This window comes from Sminthopsis crassicaudata, chromosome 2, assembly GCF_048593235.1.
Source record: "Sminthopsis crassicaudata isolate SCR6 chromosome 2, ASM4859323v1, whole genome shotgun sequence".
Classification (NCBI taxonomy): Eukaryota; Metazoa; Chordata; class Mammalia; order Dasyuromorphia; family Dasyuridae; genus Sminthopsis; species Sminthopsis crassicaudata.
In genome coordinates, this window is record NC_133618.1 from 633,740,681 (window position 1) to 633,761,165 (window position 20,485).

The following is a 20,485-nucleotide window of genomic DNA, read 5'->3' on the forward strand; positions in this document are numbered from 1 at the left end:
TCAATGGGCAGGATGCAGAAGTCAGGAAAACCTGAGTTCAAATCCAGCCCCAGACATGCATTAGCTGGGTGACCCCTGACACTTAGCCTCTCTTTTCCTTAACCCACTGGAGAAGGAAATGGCAAGACACAGCGGTATCTTTGTCAAGAAAAGTCCAGGGGGCAGCTAGGTGGCGCAGTGGATAGAACCAGCTCTGAATTCAGGAGTACCAGAGTTCAAATCTGGTCTCAGACACTTAACACTTCCTAGCTGTGTGACCCTGGGCAAGTCACTTAACCCCAGCCTCAGAAGAAAAAAAGAAAAGAAAAGAAAAGTGCTTATGGAGTCAAAAACCAGACAGGACCCAATGGCTGAACACAAATTGGGATTCTGGGTCCTGGAGCTGGGTTCAAGCCTCACTTTGATGGCATCGTGGGCAATTCAAACTTTCCTCCCAGGACCTCAGTTTCCTTTTCATGAAATAAGGAGGTTGGAGGTGCCAGAGATTGGAGTCTCCTGTGACACATTCCCAAAATCTTGTATTCTGGTGGCAGAGACAAGAAGCCACAAATACAACAGGGCAAGCAATGACCTAATGCACCGGGAGCCTTAGCTTCTTCTTGTGTAAGACGAGAACCGTAACTCTTCCACCCCCCCAACACCTGGGACTGTCAGGAGGAAAGAAAGGGCTTTGTAAGGCCTCGAGATCACAGAATGCAAAGTGGAAAACAGCAGGAGGAACATGCTGCCCCCCCACCCCATTCACACTAACCTCCCCGCCAGGATCAGTCAGGCTGGAGGCTGATCCTTCCAGGGAGCCATTGAAAACTCATGCATGGATACTTATTCACTTACACCCAGAATGCCAAGCAACGCTGAATTGGTGGCAGTAATATTCAAGGATGAGCCTTTGAAAAATTGGTATTAAGTAGCTTTTCTTTTTCTATCCCCTTCATTGCCCATTTCCCATTTCCTTCCCCATAACCACTGGCCATCATTTTTTGTTTGCCTCTTTTGCTCTTTCCATTTATAATGTTCATTTTTCAATAAAATATTTTAAAACATCATTGAATTATGAGGAATTGTTAGTATATGCCATGATAATAGTTAAATGCAATATAGCATATATTATAATATACCCTAATATGATAGACTTTTGAATATTAACATATTACAAATTAGGTTGTACAATTATATAATTATAATACATAGAATGCTAGCCTGGGCAGGGTAGGTTGAAATTTGAGCTCCAATTCATTTTTACAATATGCATTATTATAATATACCCTAATATAATGATGTATCATAGAATATGTTAACATATTCTATATTAGGTTGTATAATTGTAGTATATAATTATAATAGATAGAGTGCTAGCCTAGACAAGGGGGGTTGAAATTTTAGCTCCAAATATTATTGTTCTGCAGGAAATGACGAAGAGGAGGATTTCAGAAAGGCCTGGAGAGACTTACAAGAACTGATGCTGAGGGAAATGAGCAGGACCAGAAGATCACTGTACACTTCAACAACAATACTGTATGAGGATGTATTCTGATGGAAGTGGAAATCTTCAACATAGAGAAGAGCTAATTCAGATCCAATTGATCAATGATGGACAGAATCGGCTGCACCCAGAGAAGGAACACTGGGAAATAAATGTGAACGGTTTACATTTTTGTTTTTCTTCCCAGGTTATTTTTACCTTCTGAATCCAATTCTCCCTGTGCAACAAGAAATTCGGTTCTGCACACACATATTGTATCTAGGATATACTATAACACATATAACATGTATAACACTGCCTGCCATCTGGGGGAGGGGACGGAGGGAGGGAAGGGAAAAGTCGGAATAGAAGTGAGTGCAAGGGATAATGTTGTAAAAAATTACCCTTGCATGTGTTGTGTCAAAAAAAAAAGTTATAATAAAAAGATTTTAGCTCCAATTCATTCATGCAATATGTATTATTAGAATATACCCTAACATAATGATATATCATTTAATATTAACATATTCTATACATATTAAATTGTATAATTACAGTATATAAATATAAGAGAGAGTGCTAGCCTGGACAAGGGCTTGAAACCTTAGCTCCAGCTCATCCGTGGTTGTGTGTCTATCTCTCAATCTGGAAGCCAAAAATGGCGCTAAGAAATTCTGAGCGCTGTGCAGAGCTTGGACTAAGGCCACGCGAAGAAAGCACTTTGTTATAATTATTCTAAAGTTCCCTCCCAGAGATGGGCCGGCCCCCAGTGAGTGTCATACCTCTCTGTTAACACATGTAAAATAGACACGCTTAGCAATCTCCCCGGCTCTCTTAAAGATTCTGACACATCTGAGACTAGGAAAGCCAATGAAAAATTCATGGGAAATTTCTTCCCAATGACCACAGCTCCCACATAAAAACTTCCTGCCCTCTCAGGCCTGCTGCTTAATCATATTAGTCCTGGGGAGCCCTGCTATGGCCGGAGTCCAAAGAATGTGCCCCATCCCAAGCACCTTTGAAGTGGCCCCCTTTGATGTGAAGGGGGTGTGAGGGGTGTAGAAGACCATTCCCCAAAATGGCTACTCAGGTCACTCAGTAGAAAGCAGTACTGCCCACTATTTCAAAGTCCGATTCTTTTTGTACAGCAAAATGACTGTTTGGACATGTATACATATATTGTATTTAACTTTAACATATGTAACATGTATTGGTCAACCTGCCATCTGGGGGAGCAGGTGGGGGGAAGGAGGGGAAAAGTTGGAGCAAAAGGTTTGGCAATTGTCAATGCTGTAAATTACCCGTGCATATGTCTGGTAAATAAAAAGCAAAAATAAATAAAATAAATAAATAAATAAATAAGAAAGAAAGCAATACTGGCTCAGTCAGTAAGGAGGGTCCAAGACTCAGACCCGAGCAACAACTGTGGTGCTAGTTAAAGCCGTTCAGGGCGTTTCCTATCACCAGAGGTCTCCAAACCCAGAAAAAGAGGAAGCTGGAAGAGAAGGGAAGCTTTATGGCTAATATTCAATAATAATAATAATAGTGACAGTAATAATGGTTGTCTCCAAAAGTGTGTTCTGGGAATATCCCAGAAGCACTCGGTCTTTGGCTAACAGCCGCCTCTGATAACAAACGCCTGGCTCCTCGAGCTCGGGGCAGCTCAGCCAGAGGATGAGCTCAAGTCCCAATGGAGCCGAGCCTAAGTAGGGCGGAGGGGAGAAGCAGGGACAGAGCCCTGAGGGTCTGAGGCACTGCCTCCCGGTAGTTCTAATTTGTACCTCTCTAATCTCCGGGAGAGGGGAGGGTGGAAGCACCTGCAACTTAGGGGAAGGGTTGTGTGCCCAGAGAAGATGTCCGGGGTTATAAAGATCTCAGCCCAGGAACATCTTTCTGTCTCTCTCTCTCTCTCTCTCTCTCTCTCTCTCTCTCTCTCTCTCTCTCTCTCTCTCTCTCTCTCTCTCTCTCTCTCTCTCTCTCCCTCTCTCTGTCTGTCTCTCTGTTATTCTCTTTTTCTTTCTCTGTCGTTCTCTCCCGGTCATTCTCTCTCTCCGTTGTTCTTTCTCTCCTTTTCTCTCTGTCTCTATCTATCTCTGTCTCTCTTCTTCTTCTTCTTCTTCTTCTTCTTCTTCTTCTTCTTCTTCTTCTTCTTCTTCTTCTTCTTCTTCTTCTTCTTCTTCTTCTTCTTCTTCTTCTTCTTCTTCTTCTTCTTCTTCTTCTTCTTCTTCTTCTTCTTCTTCTTCTTCTCCTCCTCCTCCTCCTCCTCCTCCTCCTCCTCCTCTTCCTCCTCCTCCTCTCTCTCTCTCTCTCTCTCTCTCTCTCTCTCTCTCTCTCTCTCTCTCTCTCTCTCTCTCTCTCTCTCTCTCTCTCTCTCTCTCTCTCTCTCTCTCTCTCTCCTCCTCTCTCTCCCTCCTCTCTCTCCCTCCTCTCCCTCCTTCTGCTACTCTATCCTTCAGGTCCCTCTTGGAAACTAAACAGGGAAAGTAGTTTGGAACTACCTGGAGAAACTAATCTTGTTTCTTTGCACTTCAATAAGTCCTTAAGCCCCCACTGAGCTAGGACTTTCAGGATCCCAGGCCGGAGCCCCAGGGCCTTTTCTCCATGAGTTTAAAATCTCACCGGAAGGAAAATATTCATATATTCCACCGCAAAGGGAATTTTTCCATCATTTAGAATTTCCTGCCACCCTGTGTGCCAAAGCTCATCCTTCCCTGCCGACCTTTGCCACTTGCCTTTCCACAAGTGGAGGCTGCGTTCACTGAGCTGAAAGGCTGGAATACTCTCCCGTCTTTCTGACAGGACTAAGGTTTTTTATCTGTCACATCATCTGGCCGCCTCCAAGTGACTTCCCCAGAGTAAGCAGATAACAAATGTTTGAGGCCAGATTTAAGTGAGATCCTCCAAACTCAAGTCCACCCTGAGGAGCAGACCCCCTGCTTCTTCCTTCTGAACTTGACAGCTCCAGAGCTTTTCAATATGCTGGGGGTGTTCTTTTAAAAAAAAAAAAAATCTACCTACTGGAATCCTACAGAGGGCTTCAGAGTAGGGGGTGGGAGGGCATTGTAAGTAAGAAATGCCTTCCCCCTCAGGCTCTCCCCAAAGCCCTTTCTCCTCCGAAGAAACTAGCCCGGATGAGGAAGAGAGAGAAGGTTCTTTTCCTACTCTCCCCCAGCTCTAACAAACTGGTTCTGGCACGGTCAGTTTGGGTTTTCTTCCGCTAAAAAGACAATTCAGAACAGCTTTGTGAGAGCTGATTGTTTAAATTCTCGACGTGAACATTTACACCCTGAAAACCAGCAAAAATCATGGCTTGATCTGTTTATATTGATTTGTCCAGACTTAAGAAAATGATAGAGAAAATGGTAAATATGAAAATGAAGTGTGTCGAGCATAATTATGTTTTGTTCTGGTTTTCCTCCCAGAGAGGCAATAGCTAAATATTTACCAGCACACGACGCTGACTATATTCTTCTTGGGGGGTTGTAGGGGGTGGGGTGGGGAGAGAAAGGAAAGGAATTCAGTCAATCCACAAAAGAGGCTTTTATGAAGGGGCTTCTGTGCCTGGGGCACCAGGTGCTGGGGATGTGGGTGAAAGTGTTAACAACATTAAAATAAATTTTCAATAACCCTTTTTAGAAAGCAGGATCAGACAGGACACTAATCGTTCTGGTCCTCCCAGTCCTGCCATGCTTGTGTTCAAAGGTCCCCTGCACTTCTGATCTTCTATGTAAACCTTCTCTGTGTCATTGACCTCCTGGCAATCTGGGGAACCCAGGGACCCCTCCTCGGCCACGTTTTTGAAATACACAGAACACAAGGGTTCCACGTGGAATCATTATATGAAATATTAAAAGCAAAATACTAAAGCCAAAACACATTCCTGGGTCCCAAGTGAAAAGCCCCAGCATAAATTGGGTTCTGTCCCTTTAAGGGCACCTTCCAGCAGGGGCCATTCTGGGTCACAGTGTACTTTGCCACCCTCTGCTCTGACATTCCATTTTAAAGGTTCCCCTCAATCTCAGTATTCTCTATCCCGCTCCTTTTTGGCTGATGTTCTGTGCTCTCCAAGCTGAGGGTCTTTCAGCTATTACTAACATTCTGTGACTTTTAACACAGGTGATATCATTGTTTGACTCCAAAAAACTGCACATCTCTGTAGCTCTCAAAGTACCCCACACAGCGCCGGGGCTGCTGACCAAGGTCAATATTTGTCGAGTGAATGAATGAAGGACAATTGGAAACAACGGTTGACTTCATCAAATGTCCCCCTCCCCAGAGCACATGACCCCCTTACTCTAGGGGTGGCCCCTTGGGAACCACCTCATTCCCATCTCCCCATCCCAAGGGAAAAAGAAAGCAGAGTGAGTATGAGAACCCTGCTCCGGTCAAGACAGGAGGCAACAAAACCGATGGAGGGAAGCTCTTTGTGCCTTTGGCCAACTGCCCTGAGTGACTTCATGCTGCTGAGTGAACTGGGCTAAAGGAGGTCAGACAGGCAGACCGACAGATAAGAGTCAGACAGAAAGACGGTAAGATATACAGACAGAAAGACAGAGATACAAAGACAGACAGACAGAAAGATAGTCAGAAAAATAGACAGAAAGATACAGTCAGACAGAAAGCCAGACAGACAGCTAGATACAGTCAGACGGAAAATAGATAGAAAGATATACAACCAGACAGAAAGACGGTAAGATAGACAGAAAGACACCGTCAGAAAAAAATAAAAAGATACAGTCAGACAGAAAGATGGTAAGATAGACAGAAAGATACCGTCAGGCATAAAAATAGAAAGATAGATATAGTCATACAGAAAGATGGTAAGATAGACAAATAGTCAGACAGAAAAATAGACAGAAAGATACAGTCAGACAGAAAAACATGAACAGACAGAAAAATAAATAGATAGCTAGACAGGAAGACAGAAAAATAGACAGACAGATAGAAAGATATACAGTCAGACAGAAAAACATGAACAGACAGAAAATAAACAGGCAAATAGGAAGACAGAAAAATAGGCAGACAGAAAGACAAACAAACAGGAAATACAGACATAACCAATCAGTCAGTGAGCTTATTAGTTGATTGGACAGTTTGTCAGTTACTTAGTAACATGGTTAATTGGCCAATCGATGGGCCAGTCGCCCATTTGGTTGGTCAGTCGGTCAGTCAGTCTATCAGCTAATGTTAGTCAATTGTATGATTGGTCAATTACATCATCCAGTTATTCAGTCACTTTGTTAGCTGACCAATTTCCCATCTGGAGGGTCAAGCGGGTCATTTGCTCCTTTAGTTAGTCAGCCAGTTTGGCAGGTGGCTGACCAGTTGATTGGTCAATCGATGGATCAGTGGGTCAATCCATCAATCATTCTGTCAGTCGGTGAGCCCATCAGTTGGCTAGCTAACCTTTAGTCTGTTCTGTTCATTAGTCAGTGAGAGAAAAGTGATTGTGTATCCGCTGGACGTGGAGAGAGTGCAGCGAAGAGAGAATACAGGCAAGGGAGCTGATAATGGGAGGAACCTCCACCCACGATGATATTTTCTCATCTGATTAAAAACAATCCTCATTCTCTGGAAATGGAGCTGAAATCTGTCTGAGGCCTTGACCTCCAATGCGGGGCTCAGGACAAGGTCTCAGGGAAAAAGAGGGGATGAATGTTTCTTTCAAAGGAGGGCAGCAAAGAGAGCAGCTTCCGGAGAGCAGTGCTCCCCAGCCCCTCCTCTCAGACCCCATTGGGTGCGGGGTGCTCCATTTTAGCAAGGGCAACGACAAGCTAGAATTAGCCCCAAATGTGTGGGATGTGGGGAATGGCCTCAAAGCCCTGTAGTCTCACTGCTTCCTTTTACAAAGGAGGAAACTAAGTCCCCAGAGAGCAGAAATCAAGGGTCCTGAGAAAGTGAACAACCTTGGGATCGCGCCATACAAGGACTAGTTGAAGAAATTGAGATGTTTACCCTAAAGAAGTCAATCAGAAGCCCACAAAGAGCTTATTAAGTACCCACTGTATACGTGGACGGGATGGCACTAAGTGGGGGGGGGGGGTGGGAGGCGGGGATACAATAAAAGGCAAAAACAGTCTTTTATCTTCCCAGAGCTCATTGCGGGGGGGATGAGAAACATCTAGTGCCATACATATAAAATACATAAAAAGTATAAGGAAAAGACAATCTCAGAGGGAAGGCAGGACCAGCGAGAGAGACTAGTGAAGGCCTCTCTGGTACAGCCAGGAGAAAATCCATTCCAGGCATGGGGGGACCCAAAAAAGGGATTAAAGTGGGCCATGATCGCCACTTTTCCCAGAAAGGAGGTTAATCTTCTCTGCTTGGTCTCGGTGGATAGAACGAGGAAAATGTCGACAAAGTTAGGTGAACTCTAACAATCAGAGCCATCACAAGGTGGGGCCCCCCTCCCCAGAGAGGTCCACGCTGCTTGTAGAGGGAGGCTGGCTCAGATCCACTTTGTACGAGGTGAGCTCCCAGTCCTTGGGGATTCCCTGCCTTGGCTTTACATAGGCCATACAGCACTCACCCACTTCCCCAATTCCCCCGCTCCCTCCTTTCTGAGGTACAAGTCCAGGGGGTCTCCCCATGACTCCCAGAGCTAAGCAGCATTGAGCCAGAGGAGCTTGGAGGACTCCCCCAAACTTCCAAGTCCTCTACGCTCATGGGCCTCAGACCCCCGTCATCCCCCTTCCAACAGGCCTACCACAGAAAGGCAGAACATCCACATTACCCATTGCCGCCTGAGCTCCACATGGGGAATCCATCTTCCTCGGCTCCACTGGCCTTCTCCCGTCCCTTGCCAGTCACATCCATGGGCCATTCCTGTGAACTCACCATTTATTTGGCTCCAGGGAAGGTGTGGAGGGAGTCACTCAGATGACTTTGGGGCCGGATTCTGCATGACCTTGTTACCCTGCTCTCGTGCTTCTCTGCTCTACGTCTCACGTCCCTGTGCCCGTGTAGGCCGCGTGCTCTCTCCGGCACCTTCTGGACACCTCAGCACCCAAACCTCTGCACTCCTCCACTCCCAAGCTGGAAGGGGGACCTCCCAAGTCCAACCCGTTCATTTTGCAGAGAAGAAATGTACGTCCCAGAGAGATTAAGGGACCTTCCCGGTCATGTGGCTAAGAAGGGTCTGAGGCAGGATTCTGACCTGACCACCCTCTGCTGCCCCCCAGGACCCCACACCAGTGGGGTGGAGGAGGGAGTTTCAGGTTCCCATCTAGGACCACCATGAGCCCTCCTAGTGCTCAGAACTTTAGGCAAGAAATGGGAAGGGATTATGGGATGTAATCCGGAAGCCCCAGAAAGCACTGAGAGCCGTTGGGCCCAAGGACACCCCATTAAGTCCATTCAGAATTGAAGACTAAGGCTTGCTACCCACTTTTATTGCATGAGGGAGCTACTGAGCACAGTGAATGGGGCCCTTTTGCAGGTCCCATGGGACGGAGTTCTTCGCTTATTTTGAGGACTCATCAGTTTGGAGCTGGAATGGACTTGGAAGGAGGTGGAGTTGGTGGTGAATTCGAAGCCAAATTCTCCCTGTATCACAGTGTCTTCCTTTGATCCGCATGACACACCTATTCTCTCCTAAGGCTGACTAGTCCACATGGAAATAGCTCCGATCCTTCCCATGTAAGTTTCTTGTTATAGCAGCCTCAGTTTGTCAGAACCTTCCATGATCCATGCTGCTGCCATCACCCCCCCCCCAATCCGTGGGGAAATGAGTAGAGCTGACCATATCCCTCGGTTAATTAGTGGTGGGTATGGGCAGACGTAGGCTACAGTGTCTACTGGCCGACCCTAGATACGAACAGTTTCACATTCCAACCAGTCACCCAGCCGGCCCGTCTCACCATCTGCCTGTCAAGGGATGTAGCATCAGCTCTGCCCTTTCCCATTTCCAGGAAAAAAAAAAAAAAAGTGTTCCCTTTTCTGGCCATGATTCCCCTATAAATTGTTTTTTCCGATTAGAAAGTAAGTTTCATGAGCTGTTCCTTTGTTTGTTTGTTTGTTTGTTTTTGTTTGTTTCCCTTCTCAATAATATTTTCTTTTTCTTTCTTTCTTTCTTTTTTAATAGCTTTTTATTTACCAGATATGTGCATGGGTAATTTTACAGCATTGACAATTGCCAAACCTTTTGTTCCAACTTTTCCCCTCCTTCCCTCACTACCCCCCCCCCCTCCATGGCAGGTTGACCAAAACCTGTTAAATATGTTAGAGTATAAATTAAATACAATATATGTATACATGTCCACACAGTTATTTTGCTGTACAAAAAGAATCGGACTTTGAAATAGTGAACAATTAAACCTGTGAAGGAAATCCAAAATGCAGGCGAACAAAAATAGAGGGATTGGGAATTCTATGGAGTGGTTCATAGTCATGAGCTAAGAAATAAAGGACTCTTCCTTTAAAAATAAATTCAAATTCTTGCACTCCCAGTGCTTAGCACAGTGCCTGGAATATAGTTGGTGCTTAATAAATGTTTTGGGTTTTTTTTTCACTCATTCACTGTTCAGTCTGCTACTCCTCTTGTTGCTATTGAGTGATTTTTCAGTCATTTCAGACCATCCATGCCCCGCTCGTTTTACAGATGAGGAAACTGAGGCAAACAGGAGGAAGTTATTTGCCCAGGGTCAGAAAGAGCATATCCACACTAGCTGTCCCCACTACTCTCATTTCAAGCCAAAAGAATAAAAGGAACTCGACCAATGGCTTTAGTGGCAGGAGACAGTCCACAGCTTTTATTAAGCCCCTACTGCGGCCGGGCTCTGCGCTAAGGACTCATGGCCGGAGTAGGGGTCGTGGAGGGGGCAAAAGTTCATGAGCTCGGAAAGGAACCGTCTCTTCCTTTGTGGTCAAACCTCCCTGGGCGCCCCCGATCGCCCATAAGACAGGACACTTCACACCTAACACCCAGAGTCATATCCCTAGATTCGCTCCCCTCACCTCTGGCCGCCCCACCCCCACCGCACTGCCAAGATACTCGGGCCAGAAGTTAGCGGGGACATCTGGAAAGTGTCTGAGGTCAGAACTCTGCCTGACTGGACGGCTGTTCACAGGCTGGGTGTTTGAGGGCTGAGAAATGACTCCAACTCGCTTGGAGCGGGCTCTCCCGTTAACGAGAAAACTGGGAAGAGAGATGGGCGAGGTAGAGGATGGAGGGAGCGCTGGAGCAGAGGCCGGCATGGAAGAATGGCGGAAGGAGAGAGTGCCAAGGGCTTGGATTTGCACATTTGGGCCGTGGAGTCGGAACCCTAAACGTCCGACTTAAAGCCCTCCCTGGTCCCATGCGGCCACAAACTCTGGCTGGGGCGGGGGAGGGGGGAGCGTAAAAGCATCTCTGGGAGGAGAGAGGCCTGGCTTCTCGCTGAGATTCCCCCGCGCCCCTCCCCGAGCTCGCCTCCTTCCCTGAGGTTCCCCCCGGTCCAAGAAACGCCCCATTGGTGTCAGAGATGGGAGCGCAGCTCTCCTCTGTGACTGGGGCAATGCTTGGCTCCCACGGCTGTTGGAAGTGAATCTTGGGAAAGGTGCAAGAGAACTCCAAAGCCTTCTGGGAGACTTGGAGCTGAATGGGGAGCGGGATCTCACCCCGATGTTCTCAAGGGGTGCCGGGCCTTGGCTGGGGGAATAAATACCGCCTTATTTTCCTTAACTTTTCATGGAAATGGAGCATTTCCTTTGATTATGCGTGAGACCACAAAGCATGGCAGAATTAGCCTTCCCCAGACTGCGACGGGGTCCATGACAAAAGAGAGGTTATTTAGAGCCCCTGATTTAGGGATCTAACGCCCGGGGAAGCGCAGGGACTTAAGTCACGTCAGCCTTAGTGTTGTCACCTGCAAAACGGAGTCGTAATATGTTCCCGCGGATTCAGGGATAACAGGACTAACCGACATAAAGCACTCGGCAAACCTTAGGGACAGGAAGAGGGGGAACTTGGGTACCCATTTAGCTGCTTTTTATTATAGCTTTTTATTCACCAGGTATACGCATGGGCCATTTTTCAGCATTGCAAACGCTCCTGTCCAACTTTTGCCCACCCCTTCCCCCAGATGGCAAGTAGTCCCGTACATGTTAAATATGTTAAAGTATATATTAAACACAATATCCATACAGTCATTTTGATGCACAAAAATAATTGGACTTAGAAATAAGAGATTCCTGAGAAGGAAATCAAAAATGCCAGTGGACAAAGCAGGAGTGGGAGCGCTGTCGTGGTCCACACTCGTTTCCCGGTGTTCTTTCTCTGGGTGTAGCCGGTTCTGTCCGTCACTGATCAGTTGGGGCTGCTTTGGATCCTCTCACTGTGGAAGAGGCCACGTCCGTCAGAAGTGATCCTCAGATAGCTGTTGTTGAAGTGCACAATGATCTCCTGGTCCCTCCCAGAGGATGAGCGGCAGGGAAAAGCCTCCGCTCTTTGAGATCCTCCCCCTGCCCCCCCCTCCTTCCCCACCCTGGCTTCTCTCCAGGGTGCCCTGCTGACCTTAGCCCTGGCAAGCAGAGGAGCGGAGGAGGGATTCTAGAACGCGTGAAAGGGCGGGAAAGAGGCGCATATAAGGGGCGGCGGCGGCCGCTGCCCTTGGCTCTGTCTGGGCTAAGGCTGCTGGGCTCGGGAAGATGCGAGAGTTTCTCGTGGGTCTCCTGCTGCTGGCCTGGTTGGCCGCGGTGCCCGCCGTGCCCCTGGCCCTGCCCTCCTCGCCTTCGCCCCTGGCGTACATGCTGAAGCTCTACCACGGGCACCAGCCCCGCGCGCACATCGTCCGCAGCCTGCAAGCCCAGGTAAGGCCGGGGGCGCTTGGGTGGGGCCGGCGGCTGGGGCTCTCTGCTCCCGGGGAGGGCGGCCTTCTGGGAAGAGGGTCACTATTAAGAGGGACCTCCGGGTTTCCGCCGGGGGGAAGGGGGCTGGCGCTTCCCCGGGCTTCAGCATCCTCGGCAGCTGCGTCCCTGGGGCCTGAGGGAGCCCAGGGTCCTCGCGGCCGGGACCTCGGAGTCAGGTGGGCTTGGGGGCGTCCCGGGGAGCCCGCGCCTGCGGAGGTGTCAGTATCAGGGACGCTGCAGACGCGCGCGCGGGTGTTTGGGGGGAGTTCCTGGATTTTGTGTCTCAGGGTCAAGGGCGTCCCAGGGTCCCGAACGCCCGCACTGAGGGGGCTCAGTCCGTGCATCCCGGGCCGAGGGAGCAGTCAGGCTTTAGGGGGACCTTCCGTCCAGACGGTTCGGCTCGCTGTCACGAGCGCCCGGGGCTCGCGCCGCGCCGAGGTCTGTGGTGAAGGTCGGAGCGGGCTGCAGGATTGGGGGCGCCCTACACTGAGATCCGCTGAGTGTCGCTGGGGCTTGGGGTGCCCAGGTTTTGGGGTGCGGAGTGCTCGCAGCTAGCTCGCCTCCGCCCCGCTCCGCTGACAGGCCCGGAGATGAGTGATGGGGAGTCAGGTAGCCGAGAATCGCCTCCCACCCTTGCCCCCGGGCTAATAGACCCCAATCCACATCCCGGCGCCGCTGGGGGCGGGGCATCGCCCTTTCCTAATCAAAGGGCCCTCCCCTCCCCCTCGGCCAGACAGCGGCGCCCCCGAGGGCTTCCCCCGCAATCCACATCCCCTAATCTGAAAGGGCCCGAGGGCCCGCCCCCGCCGGAGAGGAGGGGGAGAAGGTGAGAACGGCCTCGTTTCCTCTCCCCACTCCACGGGAGATCGATCCCGAGCCCCGGGAGCGTGAGAACCCGATTCCTCTGGGGAACCCAGTCAGCTGACTAAGAGCCCCCGCTCTCCCGACCACGCCCCGTCCTGCGGAACCTCGGCCGTCCGCCCTCGCACCCCGCCCCAGCCCCAGCGGGGCAGCGTCCCCACCTTGCGGTCGACCTCTGGGCCTCAGTGTCCCAGGGGAGTAAGCCGACCTCCCTGGTCTCTGGTTGGAGTAGATGGTTCTAAGAGCCCTTTCTAGGGCCAGCCCTGACGGCATTGGCTCACAGTCAGCTTTCGGTAAGCGCCTACTATGCGCCAGGCATAAGAACCGAAGAGTCCCTGCGGCGCGAGCGGGGGGCTGAGCAGAGCTCCACGCTGGGCCCGCCTCAACTGTCCGTCCTCCTTCCTTTGGAGAAGAGGGTGTGAGCCCTCCAAGCGGGGGCTGTCGGTCACGTTTCCCCCTCCCCTTTGAATTTTTCTGTTTTACAAGGAACGGCTTATTGGGCAGGGAGCAGATGATGAAAAAGCAAAAGGCATCCCTAGGGCTTAAAAAAAAGAAACAGAAAGGGAAAAGAAAGGCTGGCACTGAGCCGGAGGGCCGCTCTCGGCCCGGGTCCCAAGCTCCCTCTCGGCAGTGACTGAAAATTCAGCTAATAACGCCTGTCACCTCCCGGAGCAGCTCCCCGGCACTACCTCCTTAACGCCCAGAGGCGATAATAGGAGGGAAGAGCCATTTAGTGAAAGGGGACCTCCAGAGGGGTGAGGAGGGAGGAGGAGGAGGAGGAGGAGGAGGGGGAGGAGGGGGAGGAGGAGGAGGGGGAGGAGGAGGAGAGAGAGGAGGAGGAGGGGGAGGAGGAGGGAGAGGAGGAGGGAGAGGAAAAGGAGGAGGAGGGGGAGGAAGAGGGGGGGAGGAAGAGGAGAGGGAGAAGGAGAGAGAGGAGGAGGAGGAGGAGGAGGAGGAGGAGGGGGGAGGAGGGGGAGAAGGAGGAGGAGGAGAAGGAGGAGGAGGAGAGAGAGGAGGAGGAGGGGGAGGAGGAGGGAGAGGAGGAGGGGGAGGAGGAGGAGGAGGAGGGGGAGGAAGAGGGGGGGAGGAAGAGGAGAGGGAGAAGGAGAGAGAGGAGGAGGAGGAGGAGGAGGAGGAGGGGGAGGAGGAGGGGGAGGAGGAGAAGGAGAGAGAGGAGGAGAAGGAGGAGGAGGAGGAGGAGGGGGAGGAGGAGAAGGAGGGGGGGGAGGAGGAGGAGGGGAAGGAGGAGGAGGAGGGGAAGGAGGAGGAGGGAGAGGAGGAGGGAGAGGAAGAGGGAGAGGAGAAGGAGGAGGAGGAGGAGGGGGAGGGGGAGGAGGAGGAAGAGGAGGAGGAGGGAGAGGAGGAGGAGGAGGGAGAGGAGGAGGAGGGAGAGGAAAAGGAGGAAGAGGAGGAGGAGGGGGAGGGGAAGGGGGAGGAGGAGGAAGAGGAGGAGGAGGGAGAGGAGGAGGAGGAGGAGGAGGAGGAGGGAGAGGAGGAGGAGGAAGAGGAGGAGGAGGGAGAGGAAAGGGAGGAGGAGGAAGAGGAGGAGGAGGGGGGAGGAGGAAGAGGAGGAGGGGGAGGAGGAGGGAGAGGAGGAGGAGGAGAGGGAGGAGAAGGAGGAGAAGGAGAGAGAGGAGGAGGAGGAAGAGGAGGGGGAGGAGGAGGGAGAGGAGGAGGAGGAAGAGGAGGAGGAGGAGGAGGAGAAAGAGGAGGAGGAGAGGAGGAGGAGGAGGGGGAGGAGAAGGGGGAGGAGGAGGAAGAGGAGGAGGAGGGAGAGGAGGAGGAGGAGGAGGAGGAGGAGGAGGAGGAGGAGGGAGAGGAGGAGGAGGAAGAGGAGGAGGAGGGAGAGGAAAGGGAGGAGGAGGAAGAGGAGGAGGAGGGGGGAGGAGGAAGAGGAGGAGGGGGAGGAGGAGGGAGAGGAGGAGGAGGAGAGGGAGGAGGAGGAGGAGGAGAAGGAGGAGAAGGAGAGAGAGGAGGAGGAGGAAGAGGAGGGGGAGGAGGAGGGAGAGGAGGAGGAGGAAGAGGAGGAGGAGGAGAAAGAGGAGGAGGAGAGGAGGAGGAGGAGGGGGAGGAGAAGGAGGAGGAGAGGGAGGAGGAGGAGGAGGAGGACAAGGAGAGAGAGGAGGAGGAGAAGGGGGGGAGGAGGAGGAGGAGGAGGAGGAGGAGGAGGAGGAGGAGGAGGAGGAGGAGGAGGAGGAGGAGGGAGAGGAAAAGGAGGAGGAGGAGGAGGAGGGAGAGGAGGAGGGAGAGGAGGAGGCATCCTCAGGGGGGCAAGGGAGGGAATTCAAAGCTCAATTTCCCCACTCAGTTTCGCCCAAACTCTGAGGATTTGCCTCTTACTCTGCAGTCTGGAACAGAGCTGCCCTTTTCTCTTCTCCAAGGGGGAAAAAGGGGCCCAAGCGGTGGGCGGCATTAAAACATCAAAATTCTGAGCTGTCCAAGCTAAGGGCAGGGCCGAGGACCTGGGTGCAGAGACTTGCCTGCCGCCCCAAGTGCCTCAGAAGGGCCTGGGAAAGACTGGGAATGGGAGTCCTGGGCTCAAATCCTGCCCTAATATTTTCTTTTTCCACTTTAAGAATTGGATTGGAAGAGAATATACTCTGAGGATACTCCCGATTCTAACACTGAGTATGAGCTGAATAACAGCAACATACATGAAAGCTGTATGATAACATATATGTGTGTGTGTGTGTGTGTGTGTGTCTGGTGTTGGCTTATAAAGGGTCCCTCGCCTCTTATCTCATTTGGTCCTTCCAACAACTCTGGGAGGTAGAGGCTCCAGATGAGGGCCTAGAAGCCCAGAGCGGGGCGCCCATTTACCTAGGTCACAGGCTCCTCGGAGTCTGGGGCAGGACTGGAACCCGTCTCCTAAATCTCCCCGCCTTGTTCAGTGCTCTGAAATAACTCTCCTGTTTTAAGCCCTACAAACCTCTGGGCTCAGAAGCTTGAGAGGAAGCCCAGGCCAGTGAAGAGCACCCATGTCTGTGTCACTCCTTCCCTGTGGTGCACGGGCCCCGTGGAAGCAGGCAAATACTTTCACTTTTCAGGCACATCTCGCTGTTTGTAAAGTGCTGGGTTAGATGGTCAGTTACTGCTCTGACTACAAGCCTTTGTGGGTAGTGCAAATGTATTTAAAAAAAGAGGCAGGGAGGGGCTATGACTTGCCTAAAATGACAGAATCAATGGCAGAATCAAGATTTAAAACCAGAGTTTTTCCAACTCCAAATCCAGCGAGGTTTCCCCCCAATTAGGAGGGATGGGATCTCTCCTCTCTCTGTCTCTCTGTCTCTCTCTGTCTCTCTCTGTCTGTCTCTGTCTCTCTCTCTCTGTGTGTGTCTCTCTCTCTGTCTCTGTCTTTCTCTCTCTGTGTCTCTCTGTCTCTCTGTCTCTGTGTCTCTCTCTGTCTCTCTCTCTCTGTGTCTCTCTGTGTCTCTCTCTCTGTCTCTGTCTTTCTCTCTCTGTGTCTCTCTGTCTGTCTCTCTCTCTCTCTGTCTCTGTCTTTCTCTCTCTGTCTCTCTGTGTCTCTCTCTCTGTCTCTGTCTTTCTCTCTCTGTGTCTCTCTCTCTGTCTCTCTCTCTCTCTGTCTCTGTCTTTCTCTCTCTGTGTCTCTCTGTCTCTGTGTCTCTCTCTGTCTCTCTCTCTCTGTGTCTCTCTGTGTCTCTCTCTCTGTCTCTGTCTTTCTCTCTCTGTGTCTCTCTGTCTGTCTCTCTGTCTGTCTCTGTCTCTGTGTGTCTCTGTGTGTCTCTCTGTCTCTCTGTCTCTGTGTCTCTCTCTGTCTCTCTGTCTCTCTGTCTCTCACACACACACTCACTCCCACAACTGCCGCACACCCCTGAGGGACCCAGCGGGGCTCTGGGAAGACCGAGCACGCAGCCGGTCCCCAGGGCCTGGAGGCCGCCCTCCCCTCACCCCCCTCATTCCCTGTCCCTTTGCTTTTCTGCACAGATGTGGTGATGGAGGGGCAGCACTGGACTTTTGCCTTTGACTTCTCCTTCCTGACGCAAGAGGAGAGGCTGGCAGGCGCCGAGCTCCGGCTCCAGCTGGCGCCATTGGGGGAGCCTCCCGCCGAGGCCCCGATCTTGGTCGAGATCTTCCACCAGCCGCGGTGGGAGGACGAGGACGAGGACGAGGCATCGGCCTGCAGCGAGAGACGTCAGCTGGCCTCCTTTGTGGTCACTGATTCCGGGGTCAGCTTCTCCTTGGACGGCATGGTCCTGAGGGTGACAGAGCCCCTCGCCAAAGGCCTCGCGGCCCTGAGCGGCGCCGAGGACGGGCCGAGCCCAGCCGCGGGCCGGCCGGACGCAGTGGGCAAGGAGTGCGGGCGCCGGGCGCCGGAGCCCCCCGTCTCTGACGTGCTGCTCACGCTGTACTCCAACATGCCGGAGCAGCCCAGGCGGCCAGGAGGCTCCACGCTGCTCTGGGAGGCGGAGAGCTCGTGGAGGGCCAGGGAGGGCCGCGTCTCCCAGGAGAGAGCCAGGAAGAACCCCCGGCGGCGGAACGGGCTGGCCAGCCAGCAGTGCAGGAGAGTCCGCTTCCAGGTGGACTTCAACCTGATAGGCTGGGGCTCATGGGTGATCTACCCCAAGCAGTACGAGGCCTTTCGCTGTGAGGGAGAGTGCCCCAACCCCATGGAGGAGAGGTTCAGCCCGACCAATCACGCCTACATTCAGGTATGGCCCCAGAGAGAGTGGGGTGTGTGTGTGTGTGTGTGTGTGTGTGTGTGTGTGTGTGTGTGTGTCTCTGTGTGTCTGAATGTGAGTGTGTGTGTGTCTGTGTGTGTCTGAATGTGAGTGTGTGTGTGTCTGTGTGTGTGTGTCTCTGTGTGTCTGAATGTGAGTGTGTGTGTGTCTGTGTGAGTGTGTCTCTGTGTGTCTGAATGTGAGTGTGTGTAATTGTGTCTGAGTGTCTGTGTATGTGTGATTGTGTGTGTCTGAATGTGTCTGTGTGTGTGTCTGTGAGAGTGTGTCTGGGTGTGTCTGTGAGTGTGTCTGTGTGATTGTGTGTCCGTGAGTGTGATTGTGTGTGTGTCTCTGTATGTGTGATTGTGTATGTATCTGAATGTGTCTGTGTGTGATTGTGTGTCTGTGAGTGTGTGTGTGTATGTGTGAGTGTGGTGGAGGGGTAAGAAAAATCCTCAAGCTGAGAGGCCGGAGATTGGCGACCATATTCATCCCCCTTCCTTCCTAAGTTGAGGGTTATTGCTCCCTTGAGTTCTGGAAAGTTAACAGAGATGACTGCCAGCCATTTCCCCTCTGTGTAGCTTACTGTGGGGAAAGAACAGAAAGAAGAAAGGAAATTGAGGGGAGATGGGCAGAGGAAAAGGGAGGAATGTGCTTTCGCTGGTTTTCCAGCTCTCTGCAATTCCTTTGGGGTTTCTTGCAAAGGGACAGGAGTGGCCACTTCCTCCTCCGGCTCATGTTCCCATATGAGGAAGTGAAGCAGCCCGAGTTCGAGGACTCACCCAGGCACCCAGCCAGTATGCCTGTGAGGCCAGATGTGAATTCAGGTACTCCTGATTCCAGGCCCCCCATGCACAAAACTGCCCAGCTGCCCCATGAGTAGGGTGACCCCATCCTGTTCTGCTAGGTCAGATGGGATGGCTCATTTGCATAGTGTTTAAGTGTCCTCACAAGAACTCTTACAGGCAGGTAAGGGGGAGCATTCTTAACCCCACATTAGAGACTAAGAAATTGATACTGGAGTTAGAAATGCCTTGCCCGAGGTCACACAATTCAACAAATGTTAACCTGGGGCACTAACAGGTAAAGTGACCTTAAAATCACTCATCTGGCTCATGTAGCCAGTCTGCAAAACTGGAACCCAGAGCCCAGGTCGCCTCCACTGAGGTAGGCCCACAGTTCCTTTCCCTTTTTTTTGGAAAGAAGGAGCTTTTCTCAACAGGGGTTCCCTTGTATGGATGGAACCAAAGGCCCACGCCCTGTCCCTGCTTCTGACCACATCGGAAGTTGTCTGGGATAAATAAGTTCCTTCCCGTTCTGATATACACTGAAACTATAAAATTTATTGCTGAAAAAAAAAAAAAAAGACCAAAATCTACAGGCTTTTACAGCTTATTAGCTCCTGCTATATATAATCAACATCAGGTGCCATTCTGACTGGGCCAATATATTCCTGAAATCCAGGCTGTTGACTCCTTCCCGCTCCAAGAATAAGTGACTCGGTATTGGGAGCTCCTTTAAATGTGGTCCTCACTTTCCCCATTTCTGAACTCAGAGACCCCCGCTTTCGCTCTGTTCGGTTTAAGGTAATGTTCAGTTGCACTCCTCCTGATTCTGTCGGAGCCATGCAATTCTGACCCGCCCTCCCTCTCTCTGCAGAGTTTACTGAAGTTCTACCAGCCCCACCAAGTGCCCTCCACGTGCTGCGCTCCTGTGAAGACCAAGGCTCTCAGCATGTTGTACCTGGAGAACGGCAAAGTGCTCCTGGACCATCACAAGGACATGATAGTGGAGGAGTGTGGTTGCCTCTGAAAAGACCACAGAGACGTTAGAGGGCTGTTCAAATCTCAACTCTCTGCTGTTGGCGAGGTTCCCCGGAGTGGCGAAGAGGGCCAGGGAGAGAGAGTAACACGAGAAGGACTCGGTGCCCACCAGAGTTGAGGTGATTTGAATCTGGCTCAAGAGACAATTTTTGGAAGAAGACAACGGGACATTCAAAGCTCCGGTTGAGGAGCTTGCCCTGTTTCTTCCTCAAAATGGGTCCCTTCTGATTTCTGAGGCTGGTACTTCAGAATGATGCTAGGGCGGGCAAGCGTGTGAGCTGGTCTCTGTTAATGAATTGTATATGTATATATTTATATCTATATCAATAAAATTATTGTGCTTCTCCCAGGTGCCTCTGGTATTTCAAGGAAAGAATAAGATTCTTCTCTAGTGGGTTTAGGTATAAGACTGGAAGATGGAAGGGATCTTCACTATTTTGGGGCCACAATCCCTGTCAAAAGGTTTTGGGGCTTTTTTGTTTCCAAACAATTTAATCAGCTTTGCCAGTCTTGAACAGCTCATGTTCCTTCTATAGACCTTAGTTTCCTCATCTGTAAAATGAGAGGACTGGATTATTTTCAAGACCTGTGGCCTAAAAGGATGTTTACAATTCAGGGCTGGAAGAAAAAAACAAGAACCCAATCCTCTCTTTTAAACTACATAGAGGGAAAGTGAGGCCTTGAGAGGTTAAGCGATTTGTCCAATATACAGAGCTAATAAATGGCAGAATGTGGACTCTACTATCCAGCTAGAGTGAGCGGAGGACAGCAAGGCAGTGCCCCGTGTACGTTTAAGGTAACTTACATTTCCATGGTGCTTGAAGTTTTACAAA

At 51.0% G+C, this 20,485-nt stretch overlaps 1 protein-coding gene across 1 annotated transcript; it reads left to right on the forward strand.

Moving 5' to 3' along the window:
* Positions 1–12,050: 12,050 nt before the first annotated feature.
* On the forward strand, positions 12,051–20,000 carry NODAL (nodal growth differentiation factor). The gene is made up of 3 exons (XM_074296530.1): positions 12,051–12,250; positions 17,096–17,820; positions 19,489–20,000. The coding sequence occupies exons 2-3, from the start codon at positions 17,104–17,106 to the stop codon at positions 19,639–19,641; spliced, it is 870 nt and encodes a 289-aa protein (XP_074152631.1). The 5' UTR covers positions 12,051–12,250; positions 17,096–17,103; the 3' UTR covers positions 19,642–20,000.
* The last annotated feature ends 485 nt before the right edge of the window (positions 20,001–20,485 follow it).